Source organism: Gekko japonicus, unplaced genomic scaffold (genome assembly GCF_001447785.1).
Source record: "Gekko japonicus isolate JY-2015 unplaced genomic scaffold, Gekko_japonicus_V1.1 scaffold2018, whole genome shotgun sequence".
Taxonomy (NCBI): Eukaryota; Metazoa; Chordata; class Lepidosauria; order Squamata; family Gekkonidae; genus Gekko; species Gekko japonicus.
Genome location: NW_015167112.1, coordinates 185,055 through 204,774, shown reverse-complemented (window position 1 = coordinate 204,774; position 19,720 = coordinate 185,055). Strand labels below are relative to the sequence as shown.

The 19,720-nt window shown below is 44.0% G+C and overlaps 1 protein-coding gene across 1 annotated transcript in view; it reads right to left on the bottom strand.

The window, feature by feature from the left end:
• The window catches only part of MUC2 (mucin 2, oligomeric mucus/gel-forming), a 111,234-nt gene that overhangs the window by 21,092 nt on the left and 70,422 nt on the right, over positions 1-19,720 (bottom strand). Inside the window, exons 32-40 of the mRNA XM_015412952.1 lie at positions 16,682-16,792; positions 14,920-15,144; positions 14,371-14,592; positions 11,785-11,976; positions 9,259-9,429; positions 8,028-8,275; positions 7,679-7,862; positions 6,731-6,935; positions 3,112-3,298 (exon numbers count right to left, since the gene is read on the bottom strand). Coding sequence (XP_015268438.1) covers positions 3,112-3,298; positions 6,731-6,935; positions 7,679-7,862; positions 8,028-8,275; positions 9,259-9,429; positions 11,785-11,976; positions 14,371-14,592; positions 14,920-15,144; positions 16,682-16,792 — 1,745 coding nt within the window. The remainder of the gene's footprint in view (positions 1-3,111; positions 3,299-6,730; positions 6,936-7,678; positions 7,863-8,027; positions 8,276-9,258; positions 9,430-11,784; positions 11,977-14,370; positions 14,593-14,919; positions 15,145-16,681; positions 16,793-19,720) is intronic.

Below are 19,720 nucleotides of genomic sequence, written 5' to 3'. Positions count from 1 at the left end.
GGGAAAGAGGGAAAGAAAGAGGGAGAGAAGGAATTAAGGAAGGAAAGGGAAAGAAGGAGAGAAAGAAAGAAGGAGGGCTGCTTCTTGCTCCTCGTGGCCCAGGGCTGCTGGGAGAAGGGGGTGGGGCTTGTTGCATGTGCCAACCCCCTGGGCTCTTTACTGCCTGAGCTCCATTCCTGTGCACTCCTGCAGGAAATGACCCCTGTTTTTATCCTATTATACTGAATCTATTACAAGATATTGCTTGGTAGCGTGTTTACTGTTTTTAGCATAAGTATGAAATTACTGGTTTGTTTTTTGCTGTTGTTGTTTATATGGAAAAAGTAGTTTCACATTCTGGAAAACAGCCCACTTTCGGGCACCATGACATTGTAGCCAAAAGAAGGGGAAGAAGCCTTTCTGCCCCAACTCGCTTGCCAGTTTCTGCCCTTCAGAATGAATATGCATAACTTTTACTTGCATGTGCCTAGAGCATTTTCAGAGCAATGAAGTTAAATATATAGAGCTGCAATTTTTTTTGACAGAACCTCATGCATACATGATAAAGAGGTCTGTAAAACTATTTCAGTAAGCTTTTGCAGATATTAGTAGAGGCACTAATACAGGGCCATAGCTAATGTGGAGCCCATGGGATGCCGCCCACTCCCGAATTTACAACGCCCCCCCTTAAGATTCCCACACAGAGCACTAGCTATTTGCCCTGTGAGAGGATCCTAGAAGTATATTATCAGTACACACAGAGCCCCCAACAGGGCAAATATCGTCTCTTGGGACAGTTTCAGGGCAGGAAACAGTGCAGGGGAAGACCGAAGCCCCTGTTTCCTGTGTGCCATGGTTTTCATCCAAGCTGCTCTGAGCATGCCTGAGAATTAAGTTCCCAACAGAACTGTGGAGGACCAGAGAGAACACAAGGAAAACAAAAATATGCCATTACACATTGGGGTATGAGTGCCAGTCAGAGCAGCATATAGTGGACTGAATGGACTGAGCACGAGGCAAAGCAGCTTCGTCTCTCTCTCTTTGCTATCACAACTGAGATGTTCTCTCTGGTTTTGCTTTTGCAATGTAGCTGGAGCTTGATGCCAAGTTTAACAATAAGACCTGTGGCCTTTGTGGAGATTACAACGGCCAGCCACTCTACAATGAATTTCTCTCCAACGGTGAGTAGAACAACAGTACAGAGATCGGACTTGCCGGGTACAAAACACAGACATGGCGGTCAAGCATTAGCGTACAGTGTTGGGCGACTGGAATGGACGCAAGCTTTCATTAAAATATATAGCCCTAAGAAATTTATCCACAAGTGAATCTTATATTAACAAAAAATAGTCTTCGTTTTGAAGAACGTCTATAGAAACCGGTCATAAGAACATAAGAGAAGCTAATGTTGGATCTGGAAGCCCTCCCACTGTTGCCCCCCCCCCAGCACCAAGAATACAGAGCATCACTTGCCCCAGACTGAGAGTTCCTATGGCTAATAGCCACTGATGGACTTCTGCTCCATATGCTTATCTAATTCCCTCTTGAAACTGTCCATGCTTGTAGCCGCCACCACCTCCTGTGGCAGTGAATTCCATGTGTTAATCACTCTTTGGGTGAAGAAGTCCTTCCTTTTATCTGTTCTAACCCGACTGTTCAGCAATTTCATTGAGTGCCCAGTCTCCTATTCCCAGACAGGCTTAAGAGCAAATAGGACAGCAAATAGGACAGTCTCCTCTCATATGTCCCTGTTTGCCAACCATGGTCCTCCGGCTGCCATCTACTGGCTCTACTTCCACTTAAGGTAGCCTGCCTGGCATCAACCAGAGCCAAGCCTTTATTAGCTCCCATTTTGTGGAACTGGCTCCCCGAGGAGGTGAGGAGAGTACTATCATTAGAAATTTTCAGACAGTGTCAGGCTTTTAATTGAGTTCAAATTGTTGGCATCTTTTGAGGAAGGGTGTGTGGGCATGAGGTTTTATGCTATTAGTTTTAAATGGTAATGTTTTCATTGTGACCTGCAAATTGCCTTGAGCCATGAGAAAAAGTGGGATAAAACTAATATTTAAATAAATCGATACAATAACATATAAAGAGCAGAATTATCAATGTTGTGAAAATATACTGTTTCTGATAAAAGCCTCATCGATTCGTGGAGAAATTAACCCATAAGTTTAGATTGAAATTGTGGAAAAATTCAAAAATTCAAAAAAGTGGGATAAAACTAATATTTAAATAAACCGATACAATAACATATAAAGAGCAGAATTATCAATGTTGTGAAAATATACTGTTTCTGATAAAAGCCTCATCGATTCGTGGAGAAATTAACCCATAAGTTTAGATTGAAATTGTGGAAAAATTCAAAAATTCAAAAAAGTGGGATAAAACTAATATTTAAATAAACCGATACAATAACATATAAAGAACAGAATTAGCAATGTCGTGAAAATATACTGTTTCTGATAAAAGCCTCATTGATTCGTGGAGAAATTAACCCACAAGTGTAGATTGAAATTGTAGAAAAATTCAAAAATTACATTTTTTAAATATTTAAACAAAATGGGGTTAGTTTAAACTGTGAATAGGGCGGAGTAATGCTCAGTAAGTGAATGTACCATATAATTCTGAATGATGGTTCCAGTTCTTGGTAGTGAGTGAAAAACCAGGGGTGTGTGTGTTCAAGTTAATTGGAATAAAATGGCATGAATTTTTTTCAGTAGTCCTCTGGTAGAGTATGTTGCTGACCTGTGTAGTTCTGTAAATCCAGCAGATACTTTTTTTCCTGACCAATTATCAGGATTCAGACAATTTCCACCGTGCCCCCTCTTCTCCCCTCCCTCGTGAAAATTTCTAGCTACATGGCTGATTGAATAGCAAACGATCCTAAATAGCAGTATTGGGGCATGTGTATGCCTTTTGGTTGGGTGCCCTTAAATGACGCACTCCGTTCTAGAAACCATGCGATATACCCTGTGGAAGCTGCAGGAAATCTAGGACTCTGCAGACCACACAAGGCATGGAATCATACTGGTATGGAAACCATATCTTGAATCCGCATATACAGTATCTGAGCCAAAACATGCTAACTTTATAGCTATTTTAGTGCTTTCAGCTGCATATGAGAACCATGTACTTACAACAGGAACCATTGGTGAACTCTCTCCAGTCAATGCATACACCTTGATCTGCACAGGTCGCTGCATAGATCTGAAGAGTTGCACATTCTATGTTACGGTTAGGAATGCGGCAGCTATCGAATAAGCAAGCTTCATAGTAGTTCTGGGCCACAACAGCCCCGTGACATTTCTCGAATACACTAGATGAAGAAAAATACAACCAATGTCATTCATTGAATCATCTGTGCTCGTTTCGTTAACAAAAGTTTTAATTCTCATTATGTCTCGAGCCACCGTTTGAAAAAGAAGCTTGGACTGTATGTCCTTAAACTACGGGAGCGGAAAACAGAATCTGCTGCAGGTTGCAATTCTGGAAGGGTCGATAAAACTTCCTTGTTGGAGCCAAGCAGTTGCACAGATCAAAGATTCCACGGAGGTTAGAATAACAAATGCTGAAGGACTTGCAGGATACTTGTTCATAGGTGTCACTGGGTGATTCTGCACTAGACCTTAAATCCTGGTTCAACCCTGCCCCCAAACTTACATTCTGCACTACACTCGAGTTCACCCCTGTAACTATTTTGGGGTATTTTTTGTTTCCACGTTACATTGAGGTCACCCTGGTTTCACCCCACACTTGTTCCAGGATAAACAGATGCTGCTTTAACCAGGGATAAATGCAAGGTCTTGTGTTGTGAGTTGAACTCTGATAAAACCAGGGATGAGATCCAAGTGCAGAAAGGGACACTATTTACTCATTTACCTCGCCTTTCTCCTCAATGGAGACCCAAAGCAGCTTAGATTGTTCTCTTGTCTTCCATTTTATCCTGACAGTGGTCCTTTCCACACTTGGATCTCATCCCTCAGAGTTCAACTCGGGACACAATACCTTGCATTTATCCCTGGTTACAACAGCATCCGTTTATCCCTGGACAGATGTGGGATGAAACTGGGGTGACCTCAATGTAATGTGGAAACAAAAAATACCCCGAGATAATTACAGGGGTGAACTCGCATGTAGTATAGAATGTAAAAATACCCTGAGATAATTACAGGGGTGAACTCGCATGTAGTATAGAATGTAAAAATACCCCGAGATAATTACAGGGGTGAACTTGCATGTAGTATAGAATGTAAAAATGCCCCGAGATAATTACAGGGGTGAACTCGCATGTAGTATAGAATGTAAAAATACCCTGAGATAATTACAGGGGTGAACTCGCATGTAGTATAGAATGTAAAAATGCCCCGAGATAATTACAGGGGTGAACTCGCATGTAGTATAGAATGTAAAAATACCCTGAGATAATTACAGGGGTGAACTTGCGTGTAGTGTAGAATATAGGTTTGGGGACAGGGTTGAACCAGGATTTAAGGTCTAGTGCGGAAAGGACCAGCAATGCTGAGAATGTGTGACTGACCCAAGGTCATCCAGTAAGTTTCCATGGTAGAGTTGGGATTTGAAGCCAGGTCTCCCAGTTCCTTGTCTGACACTCTACCACCACACCATTCTGGCTGTCACTCATTAATTGGTTGAGGAGGTGGAATTTTTGCCTCCCAATCCTTTTTTTAAAAAATCCATACAATGTTGATCTAATTTTAAATGTGATAAATGTATGCATATGAAACACAACAGCAGACTGCCCAAAATACAAAGGATCTTCAAGGTAGTCTCTTAAATTATGTATTAAAAGAGCAACTCATCTAGGTCTCCATGATAGGTTGCACTCATTTCATTAAAAAAACCCCACAGTCACAAGAACATTAAACTTGTTACTCGTATACTTATAATGCATGAAAAAATTAAGGAAGCCATACCAACTGTGGTATCTTAGATAGCACCATGAAGCATTGTCATAATACACTTTAATCTCCAGAACTGTGGGATACTATCAGATGGTATATGCAATTATAAGTCTTAAAATATTGTATACTATTGTTTGTTCAAATTGTTTGGCCTGGGGGTGTGTGTGTGTGTTGTTTTGCTAGTAACACTTTCTGTGTCCTGGACATTTAAGAATCAACAGGAGACAGTCTGGCATTATTGTGAACCAGAATGGATCTCATAATGGATAGTAAATTATGGAGCTCTCGTCTCAGTCAGTTGGATGAACCATCTGTACTGTGAATGCCAATTGTAACATTTGCACTGCACTCATGCAGAAATCAGTATACATTCCATATTTGATTGTATTCACCCTTCCCCACTCAATTATAATTTGTGCAATTGTTCTTTGAGCCACACAACTCTCCATGAAAAGAAATTGTAGTAAAATGGATAGTAAAGAGTTAACTGGAACCTGATTATGGGTTGGAGGAAAACTCCGCCCCACTGGACTGTTCACTTTTTCTTAGTTTCAGTGTTAGTCTGAAGTTGGTTGCAATAAAGCAGTTGTATTACATCCAGCTACTCATGTGAGTACAGCAATTTATTTCATAATCACTGTGAGATCGCAACAGAAGTAATATACAAAAGATAATTAATTAACACTGGGATGGGGTCGTTAATTAACACATCATTAACCTAAACTGCAATTCTGTCATTGGATTAAAAAGAGGACAGAACTATGTCATAAAACTCATCATACATCAAGACAGGTGGCTGGGTTCTGCACCCAGGTATATAAGGGATGCAAAAAGCGAGGCAAATAGACCATATCTCTACTTTGTAACAAAAATCCTTTTAAACTGACGTTTTAAATGGTTTAAAAGGTCTGAACGGTAGTTATACTTATTTCCTTTTATATATTTTTTATAACTTTTAAGCTTTTATGTTACTATGGCCCCGGTCACACGGGCAGGAAACTGCGGGGGGGAAGCATGGCAGTTTGCCCCGGGGCAAACTACTGTGCGGTAAAGTGATCAGACCTCCCGTGGAGGTACCGTGGAGGTACCGTGGAGGTTCCGTGGGAAGGGAGAGGTGCCGATCGCATGACAATCCCACGCACAAAAAAGAAGCGCGCGGTGCGGCAAACTGGATGTGTGTTTTTTTGTGTACACCACGACTGCGCATGCTCCGTTGGGTGCTTGTGCGCATCCACAGAGACTTGGGGGAAAAAACACCTTTTTGGCAAGGGGACATGGGCGGGCGCCGGATGCCTCCGGAAACACGATCAGACGCCTGCCCTTGCCCCGCAGTTTCCGGAAACTAGTACCTCCGAGGTACTAGTTTTTTTCTGCGTGTTTTCGGCGGGAAGCCTCGGTTGCGTCACGGAAGTGCTACGCTTCCCAGATGTGCTGGTGAGATCGCGCCCGAAACTCCGCTTGTCTTCCATTGCTCTAGCATGGCTAATGCTCCGTGTGACCGCAGCCTATGAGTCTTTTCTGGCTCATTCCAGCTAGGATACTGTCGGGAATTTTTCTACATTGTCTTTCAAATTGATATGTACTGGTCAAGGACTGTAATAATAAACTGACTGGCTGATGTCATAAAACCATAACACTCTATATCCAGGCATCTTTAGGAAGAAATCATTTGCGACCCAGTATGCTGACACAGGAGGAACTTCTTAATTAAAATTATTGAAAGAGTAGACAACCAAAGAAAAAGCAGACTTTAAGCAAGGAAGAAAAAATAATAATATTAAACACAAGCAAAATCCAAAAGTGAAAGCCATGCGGAACACACTTACCCTTTCCGTAGGAGCTCACAGAGAGGAGAAGGTTTGCAGGGAGACAAAGGTGGGGCTTGCGTTGGTCCTGACGGTGGGAGCTGTGGAAAGCATTGGGGCTTCGATGGGTCATTAACAATCCAGTTATCTGCCATTACTTCACAGGAAGAGGCAAGAGTTCCATTGCGTAACCTACAGTCATCAGCTGTGTTGTTGGTGCATGTGCCTAGCATTGACAAAAAGCAGAGGAGTTCACACAGGAGTTGATCTTTGTGTTTCCCATAATGTATAAGTAATATGCCGAAGACTATTTTTATTTTAAGCCAAGTTATACACCCATTTGGGGTTTTTGCATGGCAGAACTAACCTTTGTAATTTTCGTTAGATGTATGCTTTACCTGACATGAAAACAGTTCCAGCTAATGAAGCAAAGTAGCTTGCATATGATATGCATATCTTGGCATTATCAAGATTTAAACTGCAAGGGAGATACGCTCATACCCCATACGCAAGCTGACTCTGTCCTTGTAATTCTGGACAGGTCGAGACAATTGAGCACGTCCTTTTATCTTTGTCGGTTTTATCATGAGATTCGTTCTAAATATATTGCACCAATAATTGTCGCCTACCCAGGAAGGTCAAATCAGTTTTATTCTACTCTTCTTTTAGCTGATATTTGTAATGAAACTACTGCTAAGGTAGCAAGATTTTGTGCTATGGCTATCCTAACCAGACAGACGACTATTACTTCTTAGGAAATTTCAAAATCCACGTTGTCTTAACTAAAACTTTTACCTGTATCAACTGGCTGTATTTCACTGTTACCTATATGTAACATTTTAAGGTATTTGCTGATCTTTGATCGTAATGAATCAAATTGAATTGAATGTGTCTGACTTTACAATGCTTTTCTTATCATCTCTTTTCTTAGTGTTTCATTTTAGAAGCACAAACAAAAAGAATCCTTACCGCATTGTCCCTGGGTGTTATTGCCAAATAGTTGATAGGGCAGTCTAATTGTGAAGGCCATTCCATTGTAGGTCACATTCATCTTAAGTTCAGGAATTTCCACCACTTGATTTACACCCACCTCATAGACTTTCAAACCATATTTTTTGTAAGGCAGAGCCACGGTCTGCCCATTTATGAGCACCTAGTACGGGGAAGGGGAGATAGGACAAAAATGAAATATGGGCTTCTTTTAGACCGATGTAAACTTAACTGAATTTAGCCCACCTGCATTTGACCTAGTACACTTCTCACAAAAGTAATTACACTTTCTCAAATCAGTGCTGAAATGTAAGCCGTTTTCTCATACCTGTACTTTCATGGGGACCTCTCTGACTGTTGTTATACGCACTTCCTGGGTCTCATGCCTCACAATGAGAGTGCGAGGACAGGAAACGGGTTCCCGTGGATCACAATGGTAGTTGTCTATGTAGACCCCAAAATTGTCTACTTTTTTGTTAATCTCTTCCACCAGGGTATAGGTACAATTTCCTTGGTAACTGTAGTAGAAGCCATCAAATGTCTTATAATGAGGATCTCCCCAGCCTGTGCAGTAGCCTTCAGAGAAATAATAGAGAATTTGCTTAGCAGCTCATAGAAGAATGTGAAAAGAGTTTTGTAACAAGAAATCAGGCAATCCTAATAAGAGGGAAAATCCAGCTGGAGTTCACTACAGATACAGCAGCTTTACGTAAATTTAGGGCTGCCAAACGGTGGCGGGGGATCCGTGCGTTGTCGCAGGATTGCTGCCGGGGGGGGACAGCAATACGCATTGCACCGGCGTCACCAGGAAGTGATGCTACACGTCGTTCTGGCAACGGGGCTGTTTGGAGTCCCATTGCCAGAGCAACGCGTAACGTCACATCCTGGCGACGCCGGTGCAACGCGTATCGCTGTCCCCCCGCGGCAGCAATCCTGCGACGACGCATGGATCCCCCACCGCGGTTTGGCAGCCCTAAGTAAATTACTGTCAGCCTCTTTAGTTGTTATCAGACCCAACAAACTGAGTCTTCTGCAAGTTGTATTCATGTAAAAATACTAATGTGTGGTGAGCAATGCTCTCTCTAAGCTGTGGAGTCTTGTGAGCAAAAATTCTACTTTGTGAGCTACTGCCATTAAAGTTGTGAGCGAGCGGTTTGGCTACCGCCTAAATTAGTTTGTTCTGGAGCCATCCTTCCTGAGCTAAGACAAAAATGTGTGATCCGGAGGCTAAAAAACTGTGAGCTAACTCACACTAACTCAGCTTAGAGGGAACATTGGTGGTGAGTGGAGGATAAATAAGACAGTTTAGAAGCTGGTGGCCCTCAGAGAGAGAGCTGGATGGCAGAGAAAACAGGATGTCTCAGTTGAATTCCAAATGGAGGTAGACTGGTTTAAAACTTTACAATGTTTTTACTTCAATAGCTTTCCTCATTCATTAGAACACCTAAGAAATTCTCTCTCTCTCTCTCTCTCTCTCTCTCTCTCTCTCTCTCTCTCCCTCCCTCTCCTCTCCATATATATATATATACACATGTGTGTGTGTGTGTGTGTGTACTCACAATCACATTCCCAGTGCCAACAGCACCCGTTGTCATCTAACACTCGCACAGGGGCCAGCTTATTGGAGCATTGGGGCTCAGGTGGTGGTACGCACTCGACAGGAACCACCTCCCATGTGTCATTTGTAATGCATATGGCCTGGGTACAATTGCATATCCACCAAGAGTCGCCTGGCTGTATTTTGAGAAGACAGAGAGAGCAAATAAATAGCACTTCAGTTAATGTCCAAATAGATATTAACTAATCGGAGATTATTTTAATATCCCAGAGTTCACAGACATATATATCTTCATGTTCCTCTTTAAAAAAAAATGTGCAATTTTAAACATACGGTAAAAGGTAAAGGTTCCCTTGCTCGAAAGCCAGTCGAATCCAACTCTAGGGTTGCGGTGCTCATCTCCATTTCAAAGCCGAAGAGCCAGCGCTGTCCGAAGACGTTTCCGTAGTCATGTGGCCGGCATGACTAAACACCAAGGCGCACGGAACGCTGTTACCTTCCCACCTAAGTGGTACCTATTTATCTACTTGCAATTACTTGCTTTCGAACTGCTAGGTTGGCAGGAGCTGGAACTAGAGATGGGAGCTCACTCCATCATGCGGCACCCGGGTCTCGAACTGCTGAACTACTGACCTTCCACAGCCTGCAGTTCAGCGTCTTAACCACTTGAGCCACCGCAGCACTAGAGTCGTACGCATGCCTTCAGAGGAGGCCTAAATAGACCGAAACCAAGCTAATTCATGTGAGGTTAAGAACCAGATCACAAAACAGATGCAACTCATGCCTGGCTAATGTAATTGATATATCTTGCAGCAAAATCCTAAGCAGAATTGCATTCCTCTATTGAGCTCAATTAGTTCAGAAGGGTTTAACTCTGTTTAGGATTGTACTTCTATTCTCTACAATCCAACTATGCTTGAGCAGTTTCTGCTTGTGCAAAGGGCTTGAGATAGTCTTTGATTTCCCGCCCCCCCTCTTCATCCTCACTGCTGCAAGCCCACAGGCCACATCCCATGCCATTTTTTTTGGGGGGAGGGGAGTCTCCACCATTCACAAGTGGCTTTGTGGACAGGACAGTGTCCTGTAGTTAGGGTCGCCAGCCTCCAGGTGGGGCCTGGGGATCTCCTGCTTTTACAATCGATCTCCAGCTGACAGAGATCAGCTCCCCTGGAGAAAATGGCTGCTTTGAAGGGTGGACTCTCTGGAATTGTACCATGCGGAGGCCCCTCCCCTCCCCAAACCCCGCTCTCTCCTGGATCTAACCCCAAAGTCTCCAGGTATTTTCCAACCCAGACCTGGCAACCCTACCTCTATTTTATGAGCTGAAACGCTGCTGGCTGTTCACTGAATCTAACTTGCTTCCCACTCTTCCAGTATGCTTGGTTATTAATGGCAGAGGACCACTAGCGATGAGCAAATTCATTCCCCGCCTTAGTGCTGTCCATGAATACACTCCTTTCATTTCTGCCATGTAAGTGGATGATTGCCATTCACTACTATCAAGGAAAATAAAGTGGTACACTTGGGGAAGTAGTTACAGGGAGGGTAAAACCCCACTCCTGAATCTGGGTAGCCTCATTCAACTGGATTTTGGAGTATGCTGTAATGCATCGAGTTACAGAAATAATGCAATTGATTATATAAAGGAAAAAAACATATACCCAATAATACCCTAAAAAGGTAAAGGTTCCCTTGCTCGAAAGTCCGTCGAGTCTGACTCTAGGGTTGCGGTGCTCATCTCCGTTTCAAAGCCAAAGAGCCAGCGCTGTCCGAAGACGTTTCCGTGGTCATGTGGCCGGCATAACTAAACACCCAAGGCGCACGGAACGCTGTTACCTTCCCACCTAAGTGGTACCTATTTATCTACTTGCAATTTCTTGCTTTTGAACTGCCGGGTTGGCAGGAGCTGGAACTAGAGACGGGAGCTCACTCCGTCATGCGGCACACTCGGGTCTCGAACTGCTGAACTACCGACCTTCCACAGCCTGCAGTTCAGCATCTTAACCATTTGAGCCACCACAGCTCCTTAATAATACCCTACTTGCTTTTAATTTCATTTTCCCCAATATATTGCAATAGAACTAAAAAGGCCACCAAATGTGGTAAAAAATCTTCATTGTTCTCTTTTTTCTTTAGTACAAAGCAGAATTCATTTTGCATCTTTTATTCTGCTTGGCAGAGTGAGATGCCACTAGTACTGCGACTTGTGCAAACTGTGAGTTCACAATGTAGATTGGGTGCTTGACACAAGGAATAGAAAATGTTAAAACAACGGTGCACACAAAACGAAGACAGTTTTTTTCCCTTTCAGTCACTCTTGCAGGTACTCTAGAACCTTTTATTTTAAAGAAGAAGTTTAAAAAATAACTTGGTTTATGAGAGACACAGAAAAATGAGCAAAATAACTCCATAACATCCCTATATTAATTACAATGTTAAATAATTAAAAATTACTAACCTCAACAGATCCATTTAAACATGGTATTTTTTGTGGTGCCGTAGGAGTTGTAATATTGGTTATCACTACATGTGGAGAAGTTGTGGTGCTTTGTATGGTTGTAGTTGGCACTGCTGTGCTTGTAGTTGGCACTGCTGTGCTTGTAGTTGGCACTACTGTGGTTGTAGTTGGCACTGCTGTGCTTGTAGTTGGCACTACTGTGGTTGTAGTTGGCACTGCTGTGGTTGTAGTTGATGGACAGTCCCAATGGAAAAACTCTATCTGACACCATAGTGAGCAGTTGGCGAGAAAACAAACATCTTCATGACGGCCTGTGTTAACAGTTTGACCTATAGTTGGATAGAAAGGATTTAAATGAAATTGTAACTTTCGAAAATTATTTTTTTCCTGTAGATATGTAACTTACCACAAGCAATGGATAACTTTGTATACATTTACACCATAGAAATGTTTCAAATTAGGGATAAGTGAAACCAAGCCTTAGACCGGGGGTGTCAAGCATGTGGCCCACGGGCCGCATGCGGCCCACAGAGAGCTCAAATCCAGCAACTGAGCAACTTCCTTCGCCTGCTTCCTTTCCCAGGGCTGCTATTGCAGCCGCACCGTACTTTGCTTTTTTCCCCAGCTCCCTTGCGGCTTTTTGCTTCCTGTTTCCTGTCTACTGCCTCTGGACTCCCTCCCCCTCCCTTGCTCGTTCTCTCTCTCTCACACACACACACATACACAGCTCCATGGAACTTCATGCAGGAGAGATACAAAGACAAGTCTCTCTGTCTCTCTCTCTTGTGTGCACACACACAGAGAGCTTCTGCTTCCTTCTCCAGGGCTGCTCCTCTTCTTTTGGGGAGGGAGGGAAGGAGAGAGAGAAAACAAAGTTGGAGTCCCATTGCAGCTTCAAAACCAACAATGTTTTATTCCAGATATAAGCTTTTGTATGCAAGCATACTTCTTGGGAGGGAGGGAGTGGGTGGGTTCTTCTAACAAGCACAATGTACATTTTTTTCTCCTCATCCCCAATAGTACTCTGATGCCTGTGGAATTAACAGTGGAATTCTAAACAGAGTTACGTAGTTTGAAACCCATTAATTAAATGTACTTAGAAAGATGTGACTCCCCTTAGGACTGGACTGTATTTGACTTAATTTCTCAATAGAAAGAGATTAAGAGGTAGTGGTCACCTGTAAACAGTAAAATAACATACAACCCAATTCACCGGGGTTTTGTTTGGTTTTTTTAATGAGTAAAAGAAAGACCAAAACAGAGATCAAACATTCCTATTTTAAGAATAAACTTCAATGTAATAAATTAGGCTCCTCAAACATTAAAAGCAGAGTTCATCCAACCGCAACTCCCTCCCACCAGCAAGAGTGAAAGGGACAAGGAAAAAAACTTACCTATTTTTATCTTACTTTCAATAAAGCTAAGTTTATATTTCTATCCATGCCATAAAAGGACACTTATAAAATCCAAATTGTAAATGTATCTGTGGGCATTACAGGTGCACATTTCAAAATGCAACCCAAAACATATGCTTGTGTAGATGGGAAACAGTTGAATTTCATGTGTCCTGAAAATAGTTATGCTATTTTAGATGGAGGCAATCCTCAGATGAATCCAAAGGAACTCAAATTACGAGTGTGTTCAGATTTACAATCCTAATATACTGACATATTCAACCTACAAAAAGAATTGTTTCAATGGATGGCAATATTAAAGTAATATGTACAACCCCCCCCCCCAAATTTAGAAACACTGGTTCGATAAGACAGCATGGTGACCGCGGTTTAAATTGGTCCCATCCCGAAACAATTATCTTTGATCTGGATAATCACGATCGCACACACCTCCTTATCCCGCCTCACCGTGCAGTCACATAGCTCCAGGCCGTCTACACTACTGACGCGCGGGAGCGCATGTCGGTGATTATTTAAAAAAATTCTCAGTTTGCGCATATGGATAGGCGGTCATCCATAGGTTGAAATCTTCACACATGTACAGAACAACCAAGGTGAATCATAGCTTTCGTTTGACGGTTCCACAGAGCACCATGATTTCACTCACATAACTGGCCTCTGTGAGATCCCGAACTCGTCTAAATGCTGTAACACGTCACCGTGTAAACGTTGGTTTTATTAATGCGGGAGCGGAGCTCTGCCTATGCGCATACCGCCAACGCTAAAAAAAAAATGGTGGATGAAAAGCGGAAGCAGCTTTCAAAAGGGGAGGGCATTTAAGCACCCAGAAGGGGCTTGACACCGCAACAGAAGAGCGATCAGACATGGAAAAGTGCAGCTTGAAACCGGAGAACCAGGAAACCACTGGAAATACTCTGGTTTAAAGGAGATTTTGAGCAGGAAACCAATGGCTGGGGACGGGAGGCAGATGTTGCTGTGTGATCGTGCATATAAAACCCGTTATTGAAGAGTGACGAAAGAAGATTAAACAGCCCGTCTGAATGCGCCCTAAGTTGCTTCTAGCTTTATATTTTATATGGCTTCGAACAGTAATGATAAATGAAAACTTGCACAGTGCAAAATTAACTCAATGCATAAAACCAAATATATTCACCTGGCTCATATGTCTTCCCATCATATTCACAGTGGCATGATGTAGTTGTCCATATTGTTGTGGTGGTAGGTGGTGCTGTAGTTGTACTTGGCGTCTGAGTAGGAGTGGTGGTGGTTATTGGGGTGGTTGATGTGGTTGTGGTTGATGCCTCAGTAGTGGTTGTGGGCAGTTCTGTGGTTGTGGTTGGAACCGGGGTAGTGGTAGGGGGTGCTGTAGTTGTACTTGGCGTCTGAGTAGGAGTGGTGGTGGTTATTGGGGTGGTTGATGTGGTTGTGGATGATGTCTCAGTAGGCGTGGTTGTGGGCAATTCTGTGGTTGTGGTTGGAACCGGGGTAGTGGTAGGGGGTGCTGTAGTTGTACTTGGCGTCTGAGTAGGAGTGGTGGTGGTTATTGGGGTGGTTGATGTGGTTGTGGATGATGTCTCAGTAGGCGTGGTTGTGGGCAATTCTGTGGTTGTGGTTGGAACCGGGGTAGTGGTAGGGGGTGCTGTAGTTGTACTTGGCGTCTGAGTAGGAGTGGTGGTGGTTATTGGGGTGGTTGATGTGGTTGTGGATGATGTCTCAGTAGGCGTGGTTGTGGGCAATTCTGTGGTTGTGGTTGGAACCGGGGTAGTGGTAGGGGGTGCTGTAGTTGTACTTGGCGTCTGAGTAGGAGTGGTGGTGGTTATTGGGGTGGTTGATGTGGTTGTGGATGATGTCTCAGTAGGCGTGGTTGTGGGCAATTCTGTGGTTGTGGTTGGAACCGGGGTAGTGGTAGGGGGTGCTGTAGTTGTACTTGGCGTCTGAGTAGGAGTGGTGGTGGTTATTGGGGTGGTTGATGTGGTTGTGGATGATGTCTCAGTAGGCGTGGTTGTGGGCAATTCTGTGGTTGTGGTTGGAACCGGGGTAGTGGTAGGGGGTGCTGTAGTTGTACTTGGCGTCTGAGTAGGAGTGGTGGTGGTTATTGGGGTGGTTGATGTGGTTGTGGATGATGTCTCAGTAGGCGTGGTTGTGGGCAATTCTGTGGTTGTGGTTGGAACCGGGGTAGTGGTAGGGGGTGCTGTAGTTGTACTTGGCGTCTGAGTAGGAGTGGTGGTGGTTATTGGGGTGGTTGATGTGGTTGTGGATGATGTCTCAGTAGGCGTGGTTGTGGGCAATTCTGTGGTTGTGGTTGGAACCGGGGTAGTGGTAGGGGGTGCTGTAGTTGTACTTGGCGTCTGAGTAGGAGTGGTGGTGGTTATTGGGGTGGTTGATGTGGTTGTGGATGATGTCTCAGTAGGCGTGGTTGTGGGCAATTCTGTGGTTGTGGTTGGAACCGGGGTAGTGGTAGGGGGTGCTGTAGTTGTACTTGGCGTCTGAGTAGGAGTGGTGGTGGTTATTGGGGTGGTTGATGTGGTTGTGGATGATGTCTCAGTAGGCGTGGTTGTGGGCAATTCTGTGGTTGTGGTTGGAACCGGGGTAGTGGTAGGGGGTGCTGTAGTTGTACTTGGCGTCTGAGTAGGAGTGGTGGTGGTTATTGGGGTGGTTGATGTGGTTGTGGATGATGTCTCAGTAGGCGTGGTTGTGGGCAATTCTGTGGTTGTGGTTGGAACCGGGGTAGTGGTAGGGGGTGCTGTAGTTGTACTTGGCGTCTGAGTAGGAGTGGTGGTGGTTATTGGGGTGGTTGATGTGGTTGTGGATGATGTCTCAGTAGGCGTGGTTGTGGGCAATTCTGTGGTTGTGGTTGGAACCGGGGTAGTGGTAGGGGGTGCTGTAGTTGTACTTGGCGTCTGAGTAGGAGTGGTGGTGGTTATTGGGGTGGTTGATGTGGTTGTGGATGATGTCTCAGTAGGCGTGGTTGTGGGCAATTCTGTGGTTGTGGTTGGAACCGGGGTAGTGGTAGGGGGTGCTGTAGTTGTACTTGGCGTCTGAGTAGGAGTGGTGGTGGTTATTGGGGTGGTTGATGTGGTTGTGGATGATGTCTCAGTAGGCGTGGTTGTGGGCAATTCTGTGGTTGTGGTTGGAACCGGGGTAGTGGTAGGGGGTGCTGTAGTTGTACTTGGCGTCTGAGTAGGAGTGGTGGTGGTTATTGGGGTGGTTGATGTGGTTGTGGATGATGTCTCAGTAGGCGTGGTTGTGGGCAATTCTGTGGTTGTGGTTGGAACCGGGGTAGTGGTAGGGGGTGCTGTAGTTGTACTTGGCGTCTGAGTAGGAGTGGTGGTGGTTATTGGGGTGGTTGATGTGGTTGTGGATGATGTCTCAGTAGGCGTGGTTGTGGGCAATTCTGTGGTTGTGGTTGGAACCGGGGTAGTGGTAGGGGGTGCTGTAGTTGTACTTGGCGTCTGAGTAGGAGTGGTGGTGGTTATTGGGGTGGTTGATGTGGTTGTGGATGATGTCTCAGTAGGCGTGGTTGTGGGCAATTCTGTGGTTGTGGTTGGAACCGGGGTAGTGGTAGGGGGTGCTGTAGTTGTACTTGGCGTCTGAGTAGGAGTGGTGGTGGTTATTGGGGTGGTTGATGTGGTTGTGGATGTAGTCGTCTTCACTGTTGAAATCTCTGTAGAGCAAGAACAAAACATTCTGATTGATATAGGCCTGGAATTGCTGTCATTTAACCAGTTAGTTTAATTGATTAAGCTGTTTTGATAGATCAAAATGGTTAATAAAAACACCAGTAATATGAAAATACATGTTAAAATGTTTTCTGCCATTTAAAGATACTTTTGCTTAGATCACCCAGTGGGTTTCCATGGATTTATTTATTTATTTCTTCTTCTTGCTACCCCGCTCTAACCCCCAAAGGGGTCTCTGAGCGGCTACAGTTATTCATTATCCCTATCCTATGTCCACAATTCTTAGGGGTGGGGACATTTCTACCGGCACCCAGTGGAGGGGGGTTGTTCTTTTTCTCGGGTCGGCTCCGTCGTCTTCAGTTGCGGCTTCTGGCTCCTTTTTTCTGGTGATCTTTTTCAGCGGTGGATTGGTTGGCCCTTCTGCCGCACGGCATGCTCGGCGCGGTCAGGGCTCTGTCCTCGCGGCTCCGCCCCGCCTGCGCCGCCACACTCGTGCGTCGTCCTGGCTCCGCCTTCTCCACCGCCGTCAGGTTTCACTATCGATGTATGTGGATGCCATTTTTGCCGCTCGCTGCTTTCGCCGTCTGCCGACCTCCGGCCCTCCAACGACCCCCACGATGGGCGAGGGTGCCCCCTACCATCTAAGGTAGGTTCCCATTTATCTACTTGCGCTTATTTTGATATTAATGACGCTTTCGAACCGCTGGGTTAGCAGGAGCTGGGACGAGGGCCAGGTGCTCAGTTTGGCCGCGGCGGGTATCGAACAGCTGTACAGCTGTTCTTAGATGTTATTAGTAGCAGGTGATTAACCGCCTGCACCACAGAGGATATATACTCTGGTTGTTCTACTCTTTCACTTTCCCCTGCTGAGGCAGCCTTAAAAGCCCTGCAGATCCTGTTCTTGGGGTCTTTGGTCCCTCAGGAACAATGTTTCAGGGAGCGTTACAGGCTGCTCCAGGAAGTGAATGGTGAGAAAAATGTACTCTGTGAATACTAATCCTTCCACCTTTGGAAAACCTCCAGGGATCTAAGCCATAACCTTAACACAAACACATTTAATTGAAAATTATTGTTTTCTTCATATGCACATATATGTGGGTATAAAGTTGATTGATTGGTTGATTACCACTACTAAACTTCTAAGAATAAGTGGATAAGAGTAAAAATTAGAAGTCATCTTCTTATCTTATGTTGCGTAAGTATCCTAAATAGAATTTCAGGCTATTTCAGACCTTTTAACAATGCATGTTAATAGTTTTAAAATAACTTCTAACCTCCCTACTTATACTATTGATATCCTCACTTGATTTCTGAGGAAACATCCTGATTGAATTAATATTTCACGTGCTTTTATTTATACCACATTCTAATCTGCAATTTGTACTACAACCAGAGGTCATTTCCTGTGGGAGCACACAGGAGCGGAGCTCCGACAGTAAGGAGCCCAGGGGGCGGGCACATGCATCAAGCCCTGCCCCCTGCTCCCAGCAACCCTCAGTTGGGCTACAAGGAGCAAGAAGCAGCCAGGTAAGTTGCAGAGCCCTCCCCCCGCCCACCATCAGGGCCAAGCTCTCCCTCTTCTGTGAGGGCAGATCAGCATGTTCCCCTCCCCCCCATAGCTAGCAATCCAAAACAGTCCAGTGGAGCCTGAGTGGTGTGTGTTGCCTTCTGACACACTTCCGGTGACGTCAGGGGGTGTGGCATATGCAAATAAGTTATGCAAATAAGTTATGCTAATGACCTCCTGCACCTCTTTTTCTACAAAATGACCCCTGACTACAACTGATCTCTAGGGCTTAATCATTCTGGATCTTGCACTAGTTGTACTCAACTAGTGGCCTCAGGAAATGGAAGCATGCATCCATGCCCTCATTAAAAGTGCTCATTCAGAGCAGTATCTTCTTGATGCAGATAAAGATCAGCATCTTGACAGGCATTGACACATCTCTCCCACCCACCCCCTGCCTCCCTCATCTTCTACAGCAGGTTAAAGAAAAAAACATATATAAACTTGATTTGGCCAGATAGTATTTTAAAACTACTCCGGAGGTAATAGTTCCATCCCAACTTTGAAGACTAGTCAAGGTTAAATATAATTTATAAACAAATACATGAATAAAGCAGAAAGGACGCATGGGTCATAGAACTGCAAAGGTGTAACGTAAGTAGCAGGTGTAAAAGCGTTTTTCTTTTCCTAAGGGGCTGATTAAATCTGATCTAGAACCAACTAATGAATCACTAGGACAGTATTCTTCACTGCAGCTTCATAACATGTACATTCTTAATACATTGTATGGTAACATCCCCAGAATGTTTTTATACTGCGGGTAATTTCAGAAATACAACTGTGGGCACAGATCTATCTGTAGAACTTTATACTAAAGTTTTGAAATTAAAAGATTAATATATACTTCTGTGAATGAATACTTACCTGGTGACCATGTTTCTATTTCCTCAGTTGTGCACGGTATTGTTGTTGGCATAGGCGTAGTCTTACTTGTAGTAGTCGTAGAAGCTGAAAGAAAGAAAAAATGACATTTTTAAAAAGAAAGTAACTCACTGGGATTGGTTTTATAACAGAGAGATTTACGCCTTCCTAAGCCAATTGACTTCAGTTGACTACTCAGTTGATTAATCAGTGTAATTTTGTTTTGGATTGTAGTTGATCATCTAAGTTCTCCTGTGTCCAGGACAATAAGCTCTTATGTCAGTGAATCATATCTTTATCATTTTGAACTTAAAAACTGCTAACTGTAGTCCTGGCATATCCAGCAGTTTCACACACATATGCATCTCCCTTCAGGCAAAGTGGACAATCTGCAGCTTGACCCAAAGGGATTGTGAAGGGGAGGGCAGGGTATAAATCAAATCAGATCAATAAATTAAATTAAATAGTTTGATAGCTGCATC